We start from the raw sequence: 21,518 nt of genomic DNA, 5'->3' as shown, positions 1-21,518 counted from the left end.
ACAGCAAACTGTTGAAGCAGTTTGTTTTCACCTTTTTGTAACTTACATTATATTTATTAAAAAAAATAATTTTTTTCCAAATTGAAGAAATAAAAATAAACATAATGACTGGAAATAGAAGGCTCACTATTTTAAATCATCAAAGAAAAATAGAATAAGTTCAAATATTGTTGACATGATACGCAAGGCAAATAATGTGATCAAAAAGAGATAAAAAAAATATGGAGAGATTTGATTCAAGAATGTGTTTAACGATATTAGAAAGTTTCTTCCTTCTTCACTTTGAAAATTCTCACAATCCATCTCTGAGTTGTGTATGCTTCTTCCAGATGTTCAAATGAGATATCCTTGTTTCCGATGACTTGGTTTCTTGCAAGATCGAACCCGGCTGGCTTATCAGCACGTGTGGTAATCTGTCCGAAGTTGTAGTAGCACATTTTGTACAAAATGCAATTCAAGAACGCTGGACCAGCCTCGCTGTCAACACGGTACTCGCCCCGCTTGCTCAAATAGTCTGCCTCTACAATTCTTGGGAACACTCCGCCACCAATACGAACCATCCACAGGAATTTGTTCACATCATCGCCAGAATAACCGCTCATTCCACCGAACAGCACAAGAATATAATCAACATCAAGATATTGCAAAATTGGCCATGCGTCTTCTTCTGTTGATGACATAGCTGTACCAACGGTAGCAATGTGTGAGTTGTTCCAGGTGTTGTTATCCACAATGACGGTCCTGTTGGCAACCGCAGTAATCTGATACCCGTAATCCCACCATGACATCACTTTAGCGTTCACGTCTGTGTTGTGACGCAGCCATGAGTATGCCTCTCTGAAATCATCAATCATCACGCGAGTTCCATCATTTGTATACCACGCAAACACAATTGAAGGTGATGAGTATGCATTTGATGTCACCCATATGCAATGCAGGCCATAAATCATCAAAAATACGCTCACAATTCCTAAGGATACGAACGGAAGAACTGTCTGAAGAGAAATCAAGCTTTTTGGCTTTGAAGTTGTTCTTCTAATAGGAAGACGATTCGAATCTGATGAGCTTCGAGACGCTGAAGATGACTCGGTCGAATTGATGCTCTTTGTCACAGAATTTGCTTCGTTCTTAGTAATGGTGCTGTTGATTGTTGCAGTATCTGTTGAATTTTTCAAACCAACGCGTGAACCATTGGCAAATCTCATTGCTCTACGAGCAATAACGGAAAGAATCTCAGAAATTGCAATAGCACCCACGATGCAAGCGGCAGGTGCCAAAACAAGCATAAGACGAACCATCACGCCTGAGAAATAAAGCGAAGCACAACTGTACACAGCAACAAACATTAATCCATCATTCTTTGCTGCTTGCTCCTTTCTCGCCTCAACCTCCGCAGCATCGTGATCGTGTTCTGCTGTGGCAACTGACTTCTCTTCCTTAACTTTTTTGAAGATAAAGTAAATTCCTGCGATAAACAAAAGCGAGTTCAAGTGCAGATCGAAAAAGAAGTGAGGCCATGCTGTTGGCTGATGTTCGGAGACAGATGCAATAATGGGAATATGAGATTTAGCATACGTTGGATGCAACAAATTGTAAAATCTTCCTGTCCAAGGAGTGATATATCCAGTGTAATACAAACCAATCATTGCAACAAAGGCTACTCCTCCAAGGATAGATGCTCCAACTTTCAAAGTTTTCATGAAGTCTTCTCTGCTCATAGAGCGGTACAAGAATAAAAGAAAAGCGATCAACGTCATCAGTCCAAATATGCCAAATGATGCAAGATGCTCTCCTGATTGCACGGGCATAAATGAAACAAATTGGATCTGCATTGATGAAAGAATTCCCATCACATAAAACGATGTGTATGCAATATGAAGACGTCGTGAATAACGGCCAAAAATCAACATCACAAGAACATACAAAGGAATAAGGTTAATAATAAACACATATCCTCCCCAAGCCGAAGCCATATAAAAATAAGCGCCTGCACATAAAAGTGCCATCCACATAGAACCAGTTTGGACTGATCGAATCCAATAATAAAATACCCAAAGCAATGCAAAAATAGAAATGCATTCATTATCAAATGAACCAGAAACTGAACGTGACATATATCCGGGAACAATTGAAACAAGCATTGCTGCTATAAGTGCAGCATGCCTATTCCACACAGCTTTCGTGAGGGCATACGTAACAAGAACAGTCATCGAGGCCCATATTGGGGAAACTAAAATGCAAGAAATTCTTACATCAACTGGAAACCCAATCCATTCCATAAATTTGTACACAAGAGCAGCACTCCACATAAGTCCTGGATAAACTGTTCCTCCGACAATACGACCGAGAGGATACCATGCACGCTCATCAAACCAGTTGTGGAACTTGTAGATACCTTCGTCAACAAGATATTGAGACGAACGATAGTTAAAATATGGATCAAATTCATGAATAACTAATCAGCGATATTACGCAAATAAAAATCATCAAGTCATTTGATGCAATGTAATTTTGGAATAGAAAATCAACATTTTTCATTTAATGTTTTGTTAAATGAAAAAATATCAAACCTGCTTCGTATCTCAAAACTGACAGCAGACGAGGAAGAAATGCCAGTATTGAAGCAACAATCAACACAAGGACTTCAATTCTTCGAGAGATATAATTAGTAACAGATGCTTGCGTTTCCATGTTTCAAATGGATTAAGGCAAAAGTCTCTGTTTTCGATCTTAATAGATCTTGCATATACTTCGAAAATGAAAAATCCACATGAAATGATAAAGAGTCTATTGCTGGTTAACAAATTCAATTTATAACCGTATGGGATTGTTTTTAATAATTATCAATTTCAGAAAATAATTATAACTGCAGATCAAAATATTGGTGAATTTTTGAAAATTATAAAGAAAGAAATTGAACATGATTACATGGGTGCCACTGTTGTGCATATTTGTTTCTGTAAATTATGGAATAAATTGGGCTGTTTTAGTTTCGGGTTCAAAAGGATTTTCTAATTACAGGCATCAATCTGATGTTGGCAGAATGTATTCATTATTGTTAAAAAATGGAATAAAAAATGAAAATATCATTTGTATGGTGCACGATGATATTGCATTTAACAGGCAAAATCCATTTCCAGGGAAAATATTTAATGAACCAGATGGCCCAGACGTTTCTCTCGGAAGCGATGTTATATCATATCGAGAAAACAACGTTAATGCACAAATTTTTAAGTCTGTTTTACTGGGAGATTCATTGCACGGACAAAAAGTTCTTAAAAGCAATCAGGAAGACGATGTTTTTATTTTCTTTTCCGACAGAGGTGCTCCTGGATTTCTATCTTTTCCAAATGGGCCTCATTTATATGCAGATGAACTTATTTCAATACTCAAGAAAATGCATGAAAAGAAAATGTTCAGAAAACTTGTTATTCTTGTTGATTCAGCCTATTCATCAAGTCTATTTGATGGTTTATTACCTGAAGATATAAATGTTATGGCCATAACAACAGCTACAGATCAAAACTCCAGCACCGCATATTACTGTAATAATCCCAAATATAAAGCTTGCTTAACATCAACAATAATTCATCACATGATGAATTCTTTTGACTCTGTTGGAATTAGAAACACTAACTTGGATTGTACTTTGAATAATTTAAAAAAGCAAACTATTTTTTCTTCCTTGCGATGGTTTGGGTCTTGCGATAAAGAGAAAAGCTTAAACTGCAAAAAGGATATTTACAAAAATAAAAATACATTGGGCGAAGGAGTTACGAGCAGATATTCGAAGGAAGAAGCTTATCAAGTCATTTCACCTCATTCTTCTTCATCTTCTTCTGTAATGTTTCCTTTAGATAAAAAAAATGAAGAAGTTTATCCAACGATCAAAGGAGAGGAGCAAGAAAAAAGTGAGAATGAGCAACACGGTGAAATCCCTCAATGTGAAGCTGAAGAGAATTATTTGAAGACAGCTGCAGAGCATTCGCCATTTGGGAACGAAGCTTTGAGCTACCATGAAAGAATTGTACAATTACATATTGAGAAAGAGAAAGGCAAGAAAATGAAGAAATTTTTTGAGTCAGTTTTTGATAATGAAAGCGAAAAGAGCAACAATATGATCGATCAAAAAAAACTAGAGCCGAAAACAAAATCTGCTTTCACATCTTTGATTGAAGAATTGGATGAAAGTACAATTGACAATTCAGACATCAACCATAATGAAGGAAAAGCACTTTTGAATGGTCATAAAGTTGATGTTTCATTTGCATTATTCGATTTTAGAATGTACAAATCTGCAATTGAAATGTACGAAGAAAAAAATGGTTTTCTTTGTGATTCTGGGTTTTGGATTATTCCTTCAATTATTGCAGAAGCTGTTTCAACGAAAAAATTAACAACAAAAAATTTTGATAAATATTGCCAAATGTTGGATGAGTTGGCAAAGATGAACGGATAATCAAGGTAAATGGAACTTTTTCATATTTATAGGAAATTTTTCACTCAAAGCAAATATTTTTTTCACTTTGTTTAAGTTAAATTATTTTTAATAAATTATACTTTTCGTTTTGTAGTTTTGTTGAAAAATCGATTTTTATTCATTTTTTTCGCTCTTTTTGTTATTGCGCATTTCATATTTTTATTATTTATCTTGTGGATTTATTTTTTTTTTTATAAATATTTCGCGATAATGAAGACATTTATTTGTTTTTTGTTAAATGGAAATTTGTTGGTAAAACGTTCAGAACGAGTATTTTATAACGCCCGAAAAAGAAATGGTGGTCAAAAACTTATTTCAAAGAGATATGGGACGATATTTTTTCCTTTATGAATTTTGTTCCACACAATGCTCTTAAAGATTTTTCTCAACTTTTTTATATTTCTGTATTTTATTTTGCACGAGATTGTTAGAATTATAATTATTCAATTGCAGAAAAGTTTGGAACAAATCATTGATTTTTTCATAAATGCAAGAATTCTGTCCCATATTCAATACTTTCACTCATTAATTAGTTAATTTTTTTGAAGTTTTTCTAAAAAATATTGTGATTATTGTAAAATTGCTTTTAAGCAAAATATGTGTCAGACTCAACAAACATTATAAATAGTTAGATGCGAAATTTATGCGAAAAAATGGATGTCATTTCAGATTAAAATAAATTCTAATTCAAATATCAATTTCAATTTCTGAATAAATATAAACATAAATATAAGCATAAATATAAATACATATTCAAAAGCATAAAGAAAAAGCAAAGCTCCAGTTAATTTCTAAATAGCAAAATGCTAAGTTCATAAACGTATTGAAATGCGAAATAAACATGTGAAATCAATTGGTATTTTGAATACGTGCGAAAACCTTGTTCAACAAAGCAAAAAGCTCCACATTTCACTCAAACGATCCTTTTGTCAAAACCACTTAAAAATATATTCTTTTAAATCGTTCATTGCATCCATCAACACAACACTCTCTCATTGAAAGAGTATTTTCACTAAAAAAATGCAAACATTACTTGAAAAAGAAAATTCAATCATTTCGCAATTTCATCAAACTCTTCATTGAATCCAATGATCCTTTTCAAAATCCATCACCATTTTATTAAAATTAACTGCCTCAAATTTTTAACAAACAAAACAGAAAAAGACAAATTTTTCAATTATTTTTCCCAGTGAACATAAGTGCACATTTCAATCCATTCTCATGCTGTCCATTATCTCCAAAGAAAAAAGATTGTTCCCTTTTAATTTTCTTTCCCTTGCATTGTTTTCGAATTTTCAATCTTTCAGAAGCAGATTCACAATTTGTTTTGAATTCCTTTTCTGGATATTTCCTCATCTGCTTCTTTAAAAATATTCCACAAGACTCTCGCAGCTCGAGATGTTGTCTTTGCTCTCCTCATATAAAATTGCATCCGTCATCGTCATCGCCGCTGCTTCTCCTGGGAAATGCCCAAACAATTCCCGCTTCACCCACATCAACGTCACCCTTTCCCCTCGTTCTGCCCTCCAGCATCCCTTCACCATCTCATGCATCCCACTTGCCTCACTCTCCCCTCCACACGGCCTTTCCCCATTTACTATCTTCTGCCCTGCCACCTCTGCCTCATACTCCCCAAATGGAACTTTGAGTGTCAGGCACTCCCACAACATCATCCCAATCGAGAACACAACTGTCTTCTTCGTCGCACGCTTCTTTGTGCCATTCAGCAATTCAGGTGCCTTCCATCTCAGGCACTCCTTTCTGAAGGCATCCTCATCCTCAAAAGCTGATGAGGGCAGAGAATCTCTTTCATCACCATCATCACTGGTAGATGTCACAACAGTAGATGAAGATATCGAGGATGAGTCTGAATCTGAAGAAGAACAATCAGAATGCATTGCAACACAAATGACCATGTGTTCTGAGAACAACACAATGTGTGGACTCAGATTTGTCAGCGACTGAAGTGGAACCTCACATTCATCAAACGAGTGGAGAGCTCCATTCGCCACCCAGAACAGGATTTGGACAGCTGTATATTCTCTCTCCTGAAGCGTGCCAATTGCCATCTCCTTTGTCTTATTCTTTCCATGAAGCAACATGAACAACGAGTCTCGAAGATCCACAATCAGCTTCTCATGAGGCGAAGAACATGCCATTGCATCCACCAGATTTGACATTGATGAGGTGGTTGGGCATAGATCCTCTCCACGAACAAATGTTGAATCTGTGTCTGAAGTGTCTGTGGTTGAGGTGGATGAAATGGATGGTGATGGAGCCTGCTTTCTAATTTCCTCTTCTTCAACCTTTTCCAACATCCATTCTGGAATCTTGTCTGAATCTCTTCCAAGGATGTATTCAGTCGATCCACTCTCACTCAACAAATGCTCCGATGACTCGGAGTGTCCCAAGCTTTTCTCGTACACCCTCTTCTTCATCCTCTCTTCGTTCTTCTTTTCAGCTTCCCTCTCTGCTCTCCTCCACTGCTCCTCTGGTGACATCTCCATCGTCACCATCTCAAATGCTTTTGGATCCTTCTTCACTGTTTCATTCACAATCTCTCTCAAATCTTTGTTCTCGTTCTTTGCCTTCTTCCATCGGATAGCAAACAAAATAAATCCGATGAGAACAATCAATAATATCACAACAAGGATAATCACAATAATAGGCCATATCGATTTCCCCTCTTTTCTTCCTTCAACAATCCTTTCATCTCCATTTCCTTTGGGTTCACTTCTGTTTTTCAGAATCAGCGGAAATGTCTCTGCCGATTGCTTTCCAAACAGAATCGTCACTGACACCTCTGTTTCATCTGAAGCCAATGAAATATTTTCTGATGGAACTCTTCCAATCACTTCATTTTCTGATACAAAACTGTCTTCCTCAAAACGATATGTCTCAACCAACTCCACATCCCCTGTTTTATACACAAGTCTGAAAGACAAGTCACATGGCACAAAAAGAGATCCCTTGAATTGGATAAAAATCTTGCTTCCACTTTCATTCACAGAAACCTCTTCCAGTCTGGGAATGAAGAAAGACGATGGTCTTTCTCCTGCTATTCCTCCAAGTGTGCATCCATCATTCAAAATCCAAAACGAAGAATTGGGCATCAGTCCATCTCCACCTTTCAAGCTCGAAATGGTCAGTGAGGCAGAATCTGAACAGATGATGTTTCGACGAAGAGAAGGGTATTTTTCGATGAAAGGATTGTTGTTCAAAAACTCTCCTTTCTCGATTGTCACATCGCCAGCCGACACCGAAAATCCACCTGATGAAGCATTTGAAATAGTTGTGTATTTCATCACCATCGTTGAATTCGTTGAATGGACAACCGATCCATTCCATTCACATATTTCTTTCATGTCATTTTCATGCTCCAATAACGCTTTGCTCGTTAACAAACCTTCAAACTCACACATATTCAAATAAGCATCTTTCATGTTGATCACTTCCATGACCCTTCCTTTGTCAGACAGAGAATAACATTTTGTGCAGGAACAGTTTGAAAATTCAAAATGAGCAGAGGTTGAAGAAGCCGAAAGAACAGATGCTCCTTCTGAATTCCTTGAGCAGTTGTCGAATGACGAGCTTCCAACAGATATTGTTCCTGAAGATGAACTGCCAATTGCAAGGATGCAACCATCTGACAGCTTCACTCCATCTGCAGATACTCCATTAATGGACATTATTCCACAACTGCCAATCTCAAACACATCTGCTGTTGATTCAATCTCTTCCAGTTTCACATTCGTCAACGAAATCTCATCTCCACTCAACAGAAATGAAGGCTTCTTGAATGAAAGGAGTGACACTGAGCAGTTGTCAACATGAACAATTCCACTTTCAATGCTCAGCAACGATGAGTTGAGAACAACAGGTTGAATGCTGTTTGACCCTCCAACTGATGAAAAATCAACAAATGAAAGGGAAAGTTGGCCACTTGTTTCATGAACAACAGAACTGCCTGAAAATGAAAACGACTGGCCAAAGTCGAATTTCACACTCTCAACCCGAACTTTCCCTGATGTTGTGATAACACCTCCTGCATCATTAACAATTGCAAAGCTCAGATGCACCAAAGCAGCTGGAGGAGATTCCAGAGGATGGACAACAACATTGTGAATGCTGCATTTCCCTCTCATCGCTGTTTCCTTTGATATCAACAGCTGCGAGTACGACGACGGGATGATGTGCTTCACTCCCACATTCAATGACTCACACGGCCCATGCAATTCTCCACAGGAATTGAAATCAGAGTGATTCTCTGCACAAGCCGACACAAATATCGTCTCGCTCTGGTATTTCACAACCCTTAGAAGAAGATCCTCTTCCCCCTCAAACGAGTCTGTTGAACAGCCCCACATCGCCAGCTCCTTCACAAAAGGTGCTCTGAAATCCAGCAAGAACTGCTCATCAACTATCTGTGTTTCGATTGAGTGGCATCGAACATACGCATCTCTCCCTCTCAATGCAGTGTTGTCTTTGAAGGTGAGATTCGACAGCACAAAGCTCAGAGGATGCTCAGCCACTGAGGAACACTCCAGAAACAGCCACCCACCTCTTCCTGTGGTGGAGCAGAAACACTCAGAAATCGTGCAAAACGAGCAAACAAAGCTTCCTCCCTCATTCAACATGCAAAACATCCCTCCTCCCTTTCCACACCTCGTTCCTCCACACTTCTTCATCGTTGTGTTTCGCATCACTATTTTCAAAGGCTCAACATCATTGTCATTTCGAATGATGGGAATATCATCTGTTGTGTTCTGAGTGACTTCTTCGAATGAACTCCATTCAATGAGAACATCTTGTTCCTCTTCATTTTTCTCTCTTCTTGAACTCTTTGATATTTTCAATCCGCTTGCTCCTTCCAGCTCAATGCTCTTCATCGTTAGATTATAAATGTTCAAAATCGTTGTTGATAACACAGAAACAACATCATGTGAAAAGCCGAGTGATTGAATTGACACCAATTCCAACACCACTGTCCCTCCATCTGCTTTGATCAGCCCATAATTCATAATCTCTTCCACATCATTTTCTTCATTTTTTGTGAATGAGCAGTCCTTCACAGTCAACAATCCCTCGCTTGATTCAACATGCATCAAATAATTCACTCCACTCATGAATGAAGAAGGAATCACAAACTTGATCAATTCAAAATTGGTTATTCCACAAATCTTCATTGCTGCTCCTTCTGATCCTTCAAGCGATGAGAGACACTCCAGTGAGCACACATCGTTATCTTCCGATTTTATCGTCACCCCACTGATATCAACACTCTTTTGAAGAATTCCTTTTCCATTGATCTTGATATTCCTTTCGTTTCCTTCAGGCAATCTCGTGAATGAATGGTCGATTGACAGGCAAGGATAATCTGAAAGTCCACAAATGCACACATCTTTTCCATCACCCCCAACAACGATCTCTGAGCCAAATCTTCGCCAGAAATAGACCAGCGGGATGGCATTCGTTTTATCACTTCCATCAAAGCCGCTCAATGAATCCAACGAAATATCAGCCAGATGCTCAGACACAAATGGGAGCGAGTCATTTGTGATGCTCTTTGTCAAGTTGGATGATTCAACAAACAGATTATTTCCATATCTCGCAGCATTTGGCTTGTCTGTATCAAAAACAGGAGATGAAATCACAAATGAAGAATCGCCATCAATCAACTTCAGCGCCATTCCTCCGCCAAACCCACTTTTCCCTTCTTCTCCAGCTGGTGCTGAACATCCTGTGAATGTGCATGAAATAATATTCATTTGAATGTTTCCTTTCATCTGCACATCGATAGCCCCTCCTCTGCTTCCATCATCCAGCACAGAGCATCCATCAAAAACACACTCTTCAATATTTATTTGTGTGTTTGCATTATCATCATGGCTGTTGCCAATGCTCACACACCCTCCACTTCCAGCTGCTCTTTCGATTTCTGTGAAAGTGCAGTTCGTCATGTTCAACCACGTGGTGATCATTAACTCCGCATTTGTTCCGCTTCCAGACAATGAAATCAATGGAGTTGTGCTCAAGGTGATTGACGAAGCAGAGAAGAAATCAATAACCAACGAACCAGAATCAACAGATAAGAATAGACATGCCAATTCAGACGAAGGATCTTGAAGAGATATAGAGCAATGAGACAGAGTCAAATGTGACGAAGATGAAACGAAAGTCTGGTGAAGAGGAAGAGAAGATGGAAGAGAGAAGATAAGTGCTGAAAGCACTGTTTCCACTCCAACTGTCACCATTGCTGTGTTTGTTTCTGTGGTTGTATCAGAAACTGTCCAACCACTCTGATCATCATTTCCTCTGATTTCATGTTTCTGTCCAGCAAATGCCAATTCATCACTCATCAATATCATTCCATTCACAACAATTTTCTTTTCTCCTGTTTGTCTTGTGAGGGAGTGCTTCATTGTCAAACAAGGAAACTCGACTATTCCACAATGTGAGTGATTGGATGCCTCGACGTTGCTCACATATATTTCTTCTGGGGTGGGGAGGAGATAGATGCACAGAGGAATGAACAACATGCTGTCGGCCTCCTCCACACCAGTCCACTTCGTCTCCCCTATCATTTCGACTGCTAATCCCACTGAATCCCTTGTAATAACACCCTTCAGCTCCATTGCCTTCACAAACACTTCTCCTCCTGATGCTTCTGCAACACATCCCTCAAACTCAATCCCTTTCAACACAAACCAACTTGCCCCTTCTCTCACATCAATATACACACCTCCACCAAACCCTTTCCCTTCTTCTCTTCCAAGCGCTTTGCAGTTCCTCATCCGAACTCCCCAATCCATCCCCAACTCCATCCTCCCTCCATCCTCCAAAACAGCTCCAACACCTCCTCCATTCCCTCTTCCACACTCTCCGCTCATCTCACCTCCCTCAATCATCAGCACTTCCCCATTGGATACAACTCCTCTCACCACTGCCCCATCCCCTTCTCCCTTCCCAATCCCAACTCCTGTGCAGTTCTTCATTTCTGCTCTCTTCACATGCACCACGCTCACCATCCCTCCAAAGCATTCATCCCCACACACAAAATCTGAGCTGTTCATCTCCACCCCCAGCATCCTTTCTCCTGAGATCAGCCCCTTTCCAAAAGCTCCTCCAACATTCCTCGTTTTCATATTCACAATGCTCAAAACAGATTGCCCCCCAAAACACTCCACAATTTCCACCCCACTGAACCTCACATCCTCAACGCTCACTCGAGTGATTGAACATTCCCCATTCTCCAAACACATTATCCGATATCCAATCTCATTCCCCACCTCTTTCCCAACAAACATGCAATCTTGAACAGAAACATTCGCTCCGATGCTGTTCACGTACACCACACACCTTTCATTTCCCTGGAGCTCTCCTCCCACTGCAAACTTCATCTCCTTCACAATCGCTATTCGCCTCAGCTCAATCACTCCTCCCCTCCCTCTCCCATCTCCAACAACCTCCACAACAGTTTTCTCCTCCACCCCGCCGACAATGCACCCTGCATCCTCTCCCATTACAATGCTCTCCTCCAGCTTGAACGGTGAAAGCACCACAACCTGCCTCACTCCTCCTTCTTGCTGCCGATGCCTCACCCCATATCCCACTGTCCGGCATGGATACGCTCCAAACCCACACACATCCACATCCACACCACCACTTCCAACACTCACATTCCCCTCCCTCTCCATCAGATAATATACCAGCGGAATTACCACCAAAGGAGCCTCCACTTCCACCCCAGCTGCATCTTCTGCCCCAAATGGCGCTTCTCCTGAAAAGAACTTGAATGATTCCCTCGACACACTCACCCCCAGATCCGGGGATATCACAAACACATTTCTCCCTGAAACGGCTCTGTTCTCTCTGAACACAACATTCTCCAGCACCATCGATGAGAATGCATTCTCCATCACCACTGCTATCCCCCCGCCTCTCCCATCCTCTGCCAGACACCCACAAATCTCTGTTCCACTCCTCTCTTCCCCAAGCCTCATCCATCCTCCATCTCCTATCTCTATCCTCATCCCACCTCCATCTCCTCCCACGCTCGAACAGTTATTCACACTCACATTCTCCACACGAACCCCTTCCCCATCACCAATCTTCATGTTCACAACACTCCCTCCTCCTGATACCCTCTCAATCCAACCAAATGTCACATTCCCAAATAGCACCATTGTTGATGCTGAGCGCAGCGTATCAGCAATTAGCACCGAAGACAGTTTGAATCTCTCAATCCGGCTGTTTCTCACCCAGAAACGCCCCAGATCAACCTCAAACATCGAGCACTCAAACTCGACTTGAGTTTGCGACTCAGGAGAATACACACACATATCATCCAACCCACACTCCCCCTCTGACGAGATCATCACCAGTATTCGCATCGATGGCGACTGATGGTTGTGCAGGATGGTGAATGACTCCAACAAAAGTGAGCCTGTTGACACAGAAAACAGCAAAGAATCCGGAGATGCAATTCCAGAAGAGTGAAGAACAGTGCGATTTCTGCTTGTTCCCCTGAGCAATATCTCTTTTTCCCTAATGTTTAGACTTTCTCTTTCAGAAATGTGATTCCCTTCCAATAATACAATTCCGTATGAACATTGTCTGTTGCTTTTCTCAACTGAGTGAAAAAGTGTCTTACATGGCAGACTTTCCTCTAATCCACAAAGATCTTCATTATCATTGCCTGTGACTCCAATGAAGCATGGGTTGATATGAATCCCAATTGGTATCCATTCATCAGGATAATTCCAGCTATTATTGTTGTAAGTGACTCGATACTGTTTTAAATTTGTTGTGTATGACTCAACAAATGGTGTCTGAAAAAGTCGTTTGGATAAAGGATCAAAAAAATAAGCATCATGACCCTTATAATCATCAAGTTCAGCATCTCTTGTGAAGCATTCATGAAGCATACAGAACCATATCAAACTTGGATTCTGATCATGAAACTCAAGTTGTTCCATTGTTATTGCTCCTCCAGCCTTTCCTCCAACACATCTCAAATAATTGCAGGATCTTACAGAGAAACCTTTTGGTGAATAATCAATTCGAAAGGCTCCACCCCACCCTCTTCCTGCATCATTACTGTCAAAAGTGCATTCCACTATTGCTCCAGAGGTTGTATCATTTCCCCTACTGATGTTGAACTTGTCAAAAAAGAATCCTGCTCCATGTCCTTCACAAATGCATTTCAAGAAATGCAAAGAAAATAATCTCGAAAATGTTGACACAACAACAGCATAAATTGCACCTCCCCCTTCTTTTTCTATTTTGCATTCTGTGAAATTGCTTTTCACAATTACTAAACCTAAGATATTGCATGTAGAAATAGCTCCACCGAATGATTCGTTTCCTGTGCATTTGTCGAAAATACAATTCGAAATGTTCAGAGATGCTTGAGGCTGATCATACAAATATATTGCTGCTCCGTTTGTGGCATTGCATCCACTCCACTCGCAGCTCTCAAATGTGTGTGTCCCATTTCCGAGCACTTGCCTTCCCATCTGCCTCCTTCCTTCGTTTTCTGTGAATCTCAGACGATTGCACCTGATATATGAATTATTCACAGAAAGAAGCGAAGACAGAGGGCAATACATCGAATCCACAACTCCCCCATAAATCGCATCCTCCACGGAAACAAATGAGCAGCTATCAATTTTTGTGAAACAATCATTCTCAGATCCTCTTGATGATTTTGCTGGTGTAGCTTTGGTGATGTTTGAGAAAGTGCACTTGAATAGCGAGATGCTCGATAAAGGCCCGTTGCACAAAAATGGGGTTGGTGAAAGCAACACAGATGAAAATGTTGAGTGGATCATTGACACAGCTCTGGTCCTGCCAACAGAAATATCGTTTGGTGAAAAGGCAAGAGAATGGAAGAGTGGCGTTTGCCCTTCAATAATAAGCGATATGTTCACAAAGCTTGCTGAGCCAGTGTGCAGTTCGATCGGAGATCTCTTTGACTCGTCCTCATAACGTATCTCGCAGTCTTCAAAAAATAAAACTGATTTTCCTCCAATTGAGACCATTGCCTCTTCTCCTGGAGAATTCAGCTGAATAGACAACAGAAGAAGTGTGGAATTCAGAAGAAGAAAATGGCTCTGAAAACAACCTATTGTGCAAAGTGAATATAAATTTCCACTTTGTTGCGAATTTCCTTCTTTTTGCTTTTCATTTCTTTGGCTCTGTCCTTTTGCCTCTTTGCTGTTGCCAAATCCATTAATCCATTCAGAAACGCTCGAGTGCATCTTCTTCTTCTCCTCTCCTCCTTCCTTATATTTTGTGTGCCAATCACTCACAATTTCATTTCTGAGCAAACATGGCTGGTTCTTGGATCTCCTCACTTTTCCTTTTTCTGCTCTTGTTTCTGCTTTTTCATGTTTGTATCCCACAAACTGCTCCTGATCACCCGCTGCACTGCAACTCACAATCGAAGAAATCAAAAGGACAAACGTCAATATTTTTTGTGGATGTGGGCCCATTCTGCAAAGGGATAAAACGTCTTCTTTTCCCTCAGGAATCCTTTTTTCTCGTCCATATGGGAGTTTTTGATCTATTCATGATTCTTTTTTTGAAAGAAACATGATCTCAAAATAGACTTCATGCCAAATAGCACAATAAATTGGGTATTCCATTTTTCACAAATGATCGCAGAGCGGACTGAAGAGATAAGCAGATCTCCCAATTCTTTGCATTATCAGTTTCTCATTTCAACAACACAGTTCAAAAAGAAACAGAAAAAAAGGTTGAAAAGAAACATATATGCAAGACTTTGTGGAATATTGTCTTGAATTCGCGCACTTGCTGTTTTGGGTGGGGTTCTTCAACTGAAACGAACGAATTGAAATATTATCTTTAAAATCAATTGGCATTTTGTTTTTCACACACGTCTCTTTCAGTTGAAATACTGCATGACATCCGAAAATATGCGTTCATCAAATGTGGATAGAATTTTGGGAGATGATCCTGATGCAGTGAAATTATCGGAGGATGGAAGAATAGCAGAATAAATGAAATATGCAAGAAAGAGTGACGCTTTTCGATGAGTCGATTCCTTTGCTTCTTCATGCAAAGAACAAAGCATTTATAAAATGCAACATGAGGAAAATTCCAGTGTCTCTGCTTTTCTGAAGCAAAAACAAGAATTTTTGTTTTCAATATTTGGCCCTTAATTATTTCCTCAATCACATAAATATGAGTTTCTGAGGCTAACATACACTTGCAGATGTTCTAGTGTTTTGTGACAATTTCAAGCCATTCTTTCTATCAATGTCCTTGTTTCTGTATTTCTGGCACATCCCCTGCTTCACCAGGAATTGCATCTCAAACGATTTTTCATGTATCTGAATCTGCCAAGGAAACAAGCTCCGCTTTTGTTATGTTGCATTTATTGTGTATTTTGAGGTACTTGTGGAAGGTTCTGCTTGTGGAATTGGAAGCTATTGGAAAACAAAAGCCATTTTTGTTTGTTTGTTGTTCTGCACGAAAGAAAGGGGAATTCGGGAAATTGAGACTGGACAAAAATGAACAAGCATATGTATGGAATATTTTCTGAAGAGTATCTATCTTTATATATTTTTCTTTCTTTTTCTTTATTTTTGAAAGAAAATCTGCTTTCAGAAATGAGCATTAAACATTGCATGTTTGATGTTCAACAAAAGAAGATACTCATGAAAGCAATGTTTTCCAATTAAACAGACAAATGTGAGCAAATTGAATATTTTTTAAAGGTCAATTCCATTCTTTGTGATATGAATCAGTTGCCGAAGGCAAAAACAATTTGTTTCAATAACTGAAGGAAAATGCAGTTTGACTGATTTGTTTATTGATTTTCTATGAATAAGTTTATTTCTTTGAATTGGAGAGCATTTTGCTATTGAGCGATTGCTTTGGCAGGGATGTTTCCATTTGACAGTCTTATTTCAGATTCTTCAGTCAGGGATTGGATGGCAACTGAGTTTTTTCAACGGAAGATGCTTCAATCTTTTGATCGCCTTCATCATCAAATACAGTTTCAATACTTATACTGTTGGCGCCGATGGAGAAGAGCAGACAGATGGGCCAGTTAGTCTATCTTTAGATGGATGAACGGCTCCAATGAGCTAATAGCAATTGACGCTCAAAAAAATTAATCTGGACAAGGAAGACATTTTGTTACAAACGAGAATGCAGTGAGATGCATGTTTTGAAAGGAAACCTTCCAAAGCAAAAATGATGAAATTTATGTTCATGTTGAAGAGAAAGATTGCTCACATAGCTTGTCTCAGAGTTTTGGACATGCATATAACATGTGCAAAGAGGAAGGAATATCGATAAGCAAGACAGTGGTAAGGGCTCTGCCGTAATACATCAAGGGGAACATTAGGAATGAATAGAAACGAATATTTGAATGAACAAAGGATATTGAAGCATGAGATTATCATAATTCCGATTTCATCAACATTTATTCTTCCAAAGTGAATGAAAGATATTTATCTTATTTATTGTTACTATTCTACAATCGTTGTCGATTATTTTTCTTCTTCAGTATCAGTATTTGCTGACTGCCTTGTTTCTTTTCGCTCCCTTTGGCGATTTCAGAACACTCAGATTTTTATTGGTTGATGAGAAGGAAAATATGATTGTCTGCGAACCTTCTTCAAACAGATTCCTGATATGGCGACTCTATCAGCATTTTATTGAGCATTGAACATTATAATTTAAAGTCATTTGAATGTGGAAAAGAGAGATGAAGAATTTATTTCTCCATCTACTTCTCTTCTGTGCCTCTTATCATGTTGTTTGCAGGTCTGTCTTTCTGTTTATCTGTTTTTCTTTTTCAATCAATCTTGGCATTGACCATTTCAGACAGACTTCAAAAAGCAGTAGAAAATGGAATACTTGCAGTTATGTGCATCTCTGTTTCTTTCAACAAGGAAAGAGAACAATGAATAACGTGTTAGCATTAAACTGCTGCCTTCGTTCCTGTGGCGCATACGATTGAAAGTGTGGATATAATTGCAATATCAAGCAAGATGAGCAGCATTCAAAGAAATTCATTCAGTCAAAAGCAAAAGAAGGATGAAGCAGGTTGAAACGAACAAGATTCTCAAAGCATGGCTGTTTTTGCTTTTAACAAAAAATAAATGAAGATGATGTCTCTGATGCAATACGTTGAGGGCGCCTGGTCAGAGCCAGGCATGTGTGCAGAAAGAGACGATGGAAAGCATCTATTTATCTATCTGCTTGCTGATGTATGCATCATTCACCGAATGAGATAAGAGATGTGCGAAGTGTCTGGCACTTTTTCTTCAAATTCTTCAGCTGCATTTTCTGTTGGTTATCGATCAGCTGCTTTCCTTTTCTGCACTGTCTTTTAATGCAGAGTTAGAGAAAGAGAGAGATTGAGGTTGAGGTTGAGATAGAAAGAAAGTCAAAAAGTCAGAAAGAGGAAGTGCATGAATGAATGAATTTTTGAAAGTGAGGAAGAAAGCTAAAGTTGAAAATGAAGAGAAAGAAGAAAAGAAAAAGATGATGATTGGGAAAGTTATTGTGATGATGGGAAAAGAATTGAAAAGAATAGAAAAAGAAGGATAATTGGGAAAGATTATAAAAGGGATGGTTGAGGAAGTGTGCGTGAGCTACGGCCATAGTTGGTCATACGCACCGGATCCCTTCAGACCTCCGAAGTTAAGCGGCCAACGCTGGGTTAGTACTTGGATGGGTGACCGCCTGGAAAAACCCAGTGCTGTAGCTTTTTTTTCTAATTTATTTCTTGTTTGAAATAGTCTTTTTGTATTTATTTGGATTATTGATTATAATTTTTATTTCAGGAGGAAAAGTCTTCGAATGATTTTTGATTTTTTTTTGATTTATTGTTGATTTGTTTGAAAGTCTTAAGGCACTTGATGACTTTTGAGGTATGAATAAAATAGTCTGATTGAAAAATAAATAATTTTTTCCCTTGGTAAACATTAGACTTTAAAAGATAAAATAAAAAAAAAAATTTCACATGATTTTGAAGAAATAGTTTTGATAATATTTTGATCATATGGGGGAAAATACGAACTTTCAAGCTTTTTTTGCACAAAGCACAAAAAAATTGCTTAACTCATAACTTTATTTCACTTTCTCAGATTTCAATACAAATTTGATTTTCATATCCGTAAATAGGTGTCATTGAAGTCAAAACATAAAGAATTGTGATATTTAACGAGTGTCAAAAACGAACTTATTTTTATTGTGTTTTTTGATCTCAAAAAGTCAATGAAAAGTGCATAATATTTCTATGAAAATGCATGAAGTGAAATATTTTCCCCCATATTTTGTTTGTTTCGTTATTTAACGGGAAATTTTAAAACTTATTGTGATGATTTTTGGTTGATTCCAATTTTTCATCAGAAGATGGGATCAATGTCAATTATTTTCTGAATACACAGATATGTAAAGTACTCAGATGAAAATTAAAATTGTATTTGTTGATGTCATTCTGCTCCAATTCACCATTCACAATTTATTATTCAATTTTGGAAAACAAATTTATGAAAATTGAATAACTTATTATTCGAAATAGGAGATTATTTTTGATGTCATTTTATTTCTAATTAAATTTTCAGTTTGAATATTTCTCCTTGACATGGCTGATTCTTTTTGAAATCACAATTTCGTTTAAGTTTTGAACAAAATTTTGCTTTCAATGGGATTTTGAAAAAAATGAGTTGAAACAGGGAACACTTATTGCTTATGAAATTGCTATTCCAAAAACAAATTTTGACACAAATCCCGTTGAGAAGAAATTTTCGATCAAAACTCGAACGAAAGTTTGATTTCAAAAAGGATCAGCCATACAAACAAAAGAACATTTAAAAGAGAAAAGGCTAAAAAAACATTATCAAAATATTTATTTCATCTTTAACATTTGTTTTTAAACAGTTGATAAAAAAATTCTCAAACAGAATACATAATCTCTTCCCAACGACAAATGAAAATGAAAATATGACATCCCGAAAATAGTTATGATTACAAAAATAATCACCCAAGTGAATAAAACAGAATAATTTTACAAAATTTTTGTGAAAAATTTGCCTTCAGCTGAATGTCAGAAATTATTGAAAATAACATATTATGCAATTATACGTGAAAATGATGGAAAAGTGAATTCATATTAAAACTATTTGGAATTATCATTAGAATTTCCGCTTTAATAATATTATCATGATTGAAATCTGATAATATTCAAATAAAATTGTTTCACATTGTTTCATATTGCATTATTCAATCAAGAAAAATGAATTATATTTATTCAAGATGTTGAAAACAAACGATTTTCTCAATTGAAAAAATGAATAAATGCACTTTCGGAATTCTTTATTTGTTCAACATTGCTTATCTTAATTAATAACAATATTAACAATTTTTGTTAATATACCAATGCATTATTTTAACAATGGGAGGTGAATTCATTTGAAAATTCTTATGTTTTCTGTGATGATTTTTTTTAAAAAAATAATCAAAAATGTTCATGAAATTTCACAAATAATTAAAACAGAGGTTCAATTTTTCTTTTCCTTTACAAACATTGAGTTGATGAAATATTTTCATCACTTTTTAACACGCAGCCAAAAACCAATTATTCAGGAAAAAATATTTGTTTATTAAAACTCAATTTTTCTAGTATCGAATTGAAAGTTGAACAATTTCGAAAAATAGATGTTGAATTTTCTGACAAGTTAAAAATGAAAAATTGTATTTTTGCAATTAAATAAAAATAAATGTGACACTTATTTTCGTTGTATGATATTTATTTTTCAAAGATTAAACTTATTTTACTTGTTTTAATTTGAAGATTTTTTGTAAAATTTAAAAGAAAATAGTTTTTTATTTTTCAATTTTTAACTTTGTTGTTTTTTTGAGTAAAAACAAAATATTAATAGTTTTATTTTTTATCTTAAAAATATTTGTATCAATATTTTCAATCTTGTTTCATGAATCTTTGATTAAATGAATAGAACAGATTAAAATTTCAAACAAAAAAAAATCCAAAAATGTGAGATTCTCATATAAAAAGAAACGAACTTGAAATAAGTTTCATAAGATTTGCATGAAATTATATTCAAAGAATGAGATTATTTCCAAAAAAATTCTTTGATCAAAAAATCTAAAAATAGTATATAATGAATTTCCGATACTTGTTGATCTGAAGTTGGTTTGTAAAGGAGAAAAGAACCAGTATGTACAGTTATTGTAATTAATTTTTAACATTTAAATTATCAAGCGATACGCTACAATGGCAGATGATTATGAAGATGATGATTTCGATGCAGGAGATGCAGAAGCTTCCCATTGCCATCCAATGGCTGCTGGTGATATCAAAAAGGGTGGATATATTGCAATGAAAGGTATTAACTTTGCTCTATTCGTAAGATGATTAACCTCACATTTTTGTTGTTAACAATTGCTTATAGGTCGCCCAGCAAAAGTTGTTGAAACAAGCACCTCAAAAACTGGAAAGCATGGTCATGCTAAAATGCATATTGTTGCCATTGATATCTTCAATGGAAAGAAATACGAAGAACTTCATCCAACTTCCCACAATGTTCCAGTTCCAGACATTGAAAGAGCTGAATATTCGTTGGTTGATGTTCAAGATGATGGATTCGTTTCCCTCATGCTTGAATCAGGAGCAACCAGAGAAGATCTTAAACTTCCAGAAGGAGAAGTTGGAGAAAACCTTAAACAAGCATTTGATGATGGAAAGGACCTTCTTGTTAGCACAATCAAAGCTATGGGAATTGAACAAATTATGTCATTCAAAGAAATTTAAAGTTTTTAGCAATTTGACATTTTTCTATTTTTATATGCATGACTTTTTTAAAGAACAAACTTTGAGTATTATTGCTCGTATTTTTTCTGGAAAAAAATAAATACGATCAACTCTAAAACCAACATTATGAATAATATTAATAATTTAGTAAATGGAGTTTACAGCATTTGCAGCAAGCTTAGATTATTTTGAGTTTAATGACAGATGGAAAATCCTTTTTGT

General features: G+C 37.2%; 3 protein-coding genes across 3 annotated transcripts; 1 reads left to right on the top strand and 2 right to left on the bottom strand.

Annotated features, from left to right (window-relative positions):
• Positions 1 to 105: 105 nt before the first annotated feature.
• On the bottom strand, positions 106 to 2,741 carry MONOS_5692 (putative dolichyl-diphosphooligosaccharide--protein glycosyltransferase subunit STT3B). Its single transcript, XM_067875864.1, has 2 exons — positions 2,571 to 2,741; positions 106 to 2,455 (listed from the first exon to the last, which is right to left on the bottom strand). Exons 1-2 carry the CDS (start codon positions 2,689 to 2,691, stop codon positions 258 to 260), a joined length of 2,319 nt encoding a protein of 772 aa, XP_067719310.1. The 5' UTR covers positions 2,692 to 2,741; the 3' UTR covers positions 106 to 257.
• Positions 2,742 to 5,009: 2,268 nt separating this feature from the next.
• On the bottom strand, positions 5,010 to 15,034 carry MONOS_5693 (uncharacterized protein). The gene has a single exon (XM_067875865.1). It carries the CDS (start codon positions 14,974 to 14,976, stop codon positions 5,845 to 5,847), a length of 9,132 nt encoding a protein of 3,043 aa, XP_067719309.1. The 5' UTR covers positions 14,977 to 15,034; the 3' UTR covers positions 5,010 to 5,844.
• A 5,636-nt stretch (positions 15,035 to 20,670) lies between these two features.
• Positions 20,671 to 21,448, top strand: MONOS_5694 (Translation initiation factor 5A). The gene is made up of 3 exons (XM_067875866.1): positions 20,671 to 20,701; positions 20,748 to 20,871; positions 20,938 to 21,448. Exons 2-3 carry the CDS (start codon positions 20,760 to 20,762, stop codon positions 21,294 to 21,296), a joined length of 471 nt encoding a protein of 156 aa, XP_067719308.1. The 5' UTR covers positions 20,671 to 20,701; positions 20,748 to 20,759; the 3' UTR covers positions 21,297 to 21,448.
• The last annotated feature ends 70 nt before the right edge of the window (positions 21,449 to 21,518 follow it).

The sequence above is a fragment of the Monocercomonoides exilis genome, assembly GCF_001643675.1.
Source record: "Monocercomonoides exilis strain PA203 chromosome Unknown scaffold64-419423, whole genome shotgun sequence".
Taxonomy (NCBI): Eukaryota; Preaxostyla; order Oxymonadida; family Polymastigidae; genus Monocercomonoides; species Monocercomonoides exilis.
Note: the sequence above shows the minus strand (reverse complement) of the source record. Positions and strands in the feature narration are given on the sequence as shown.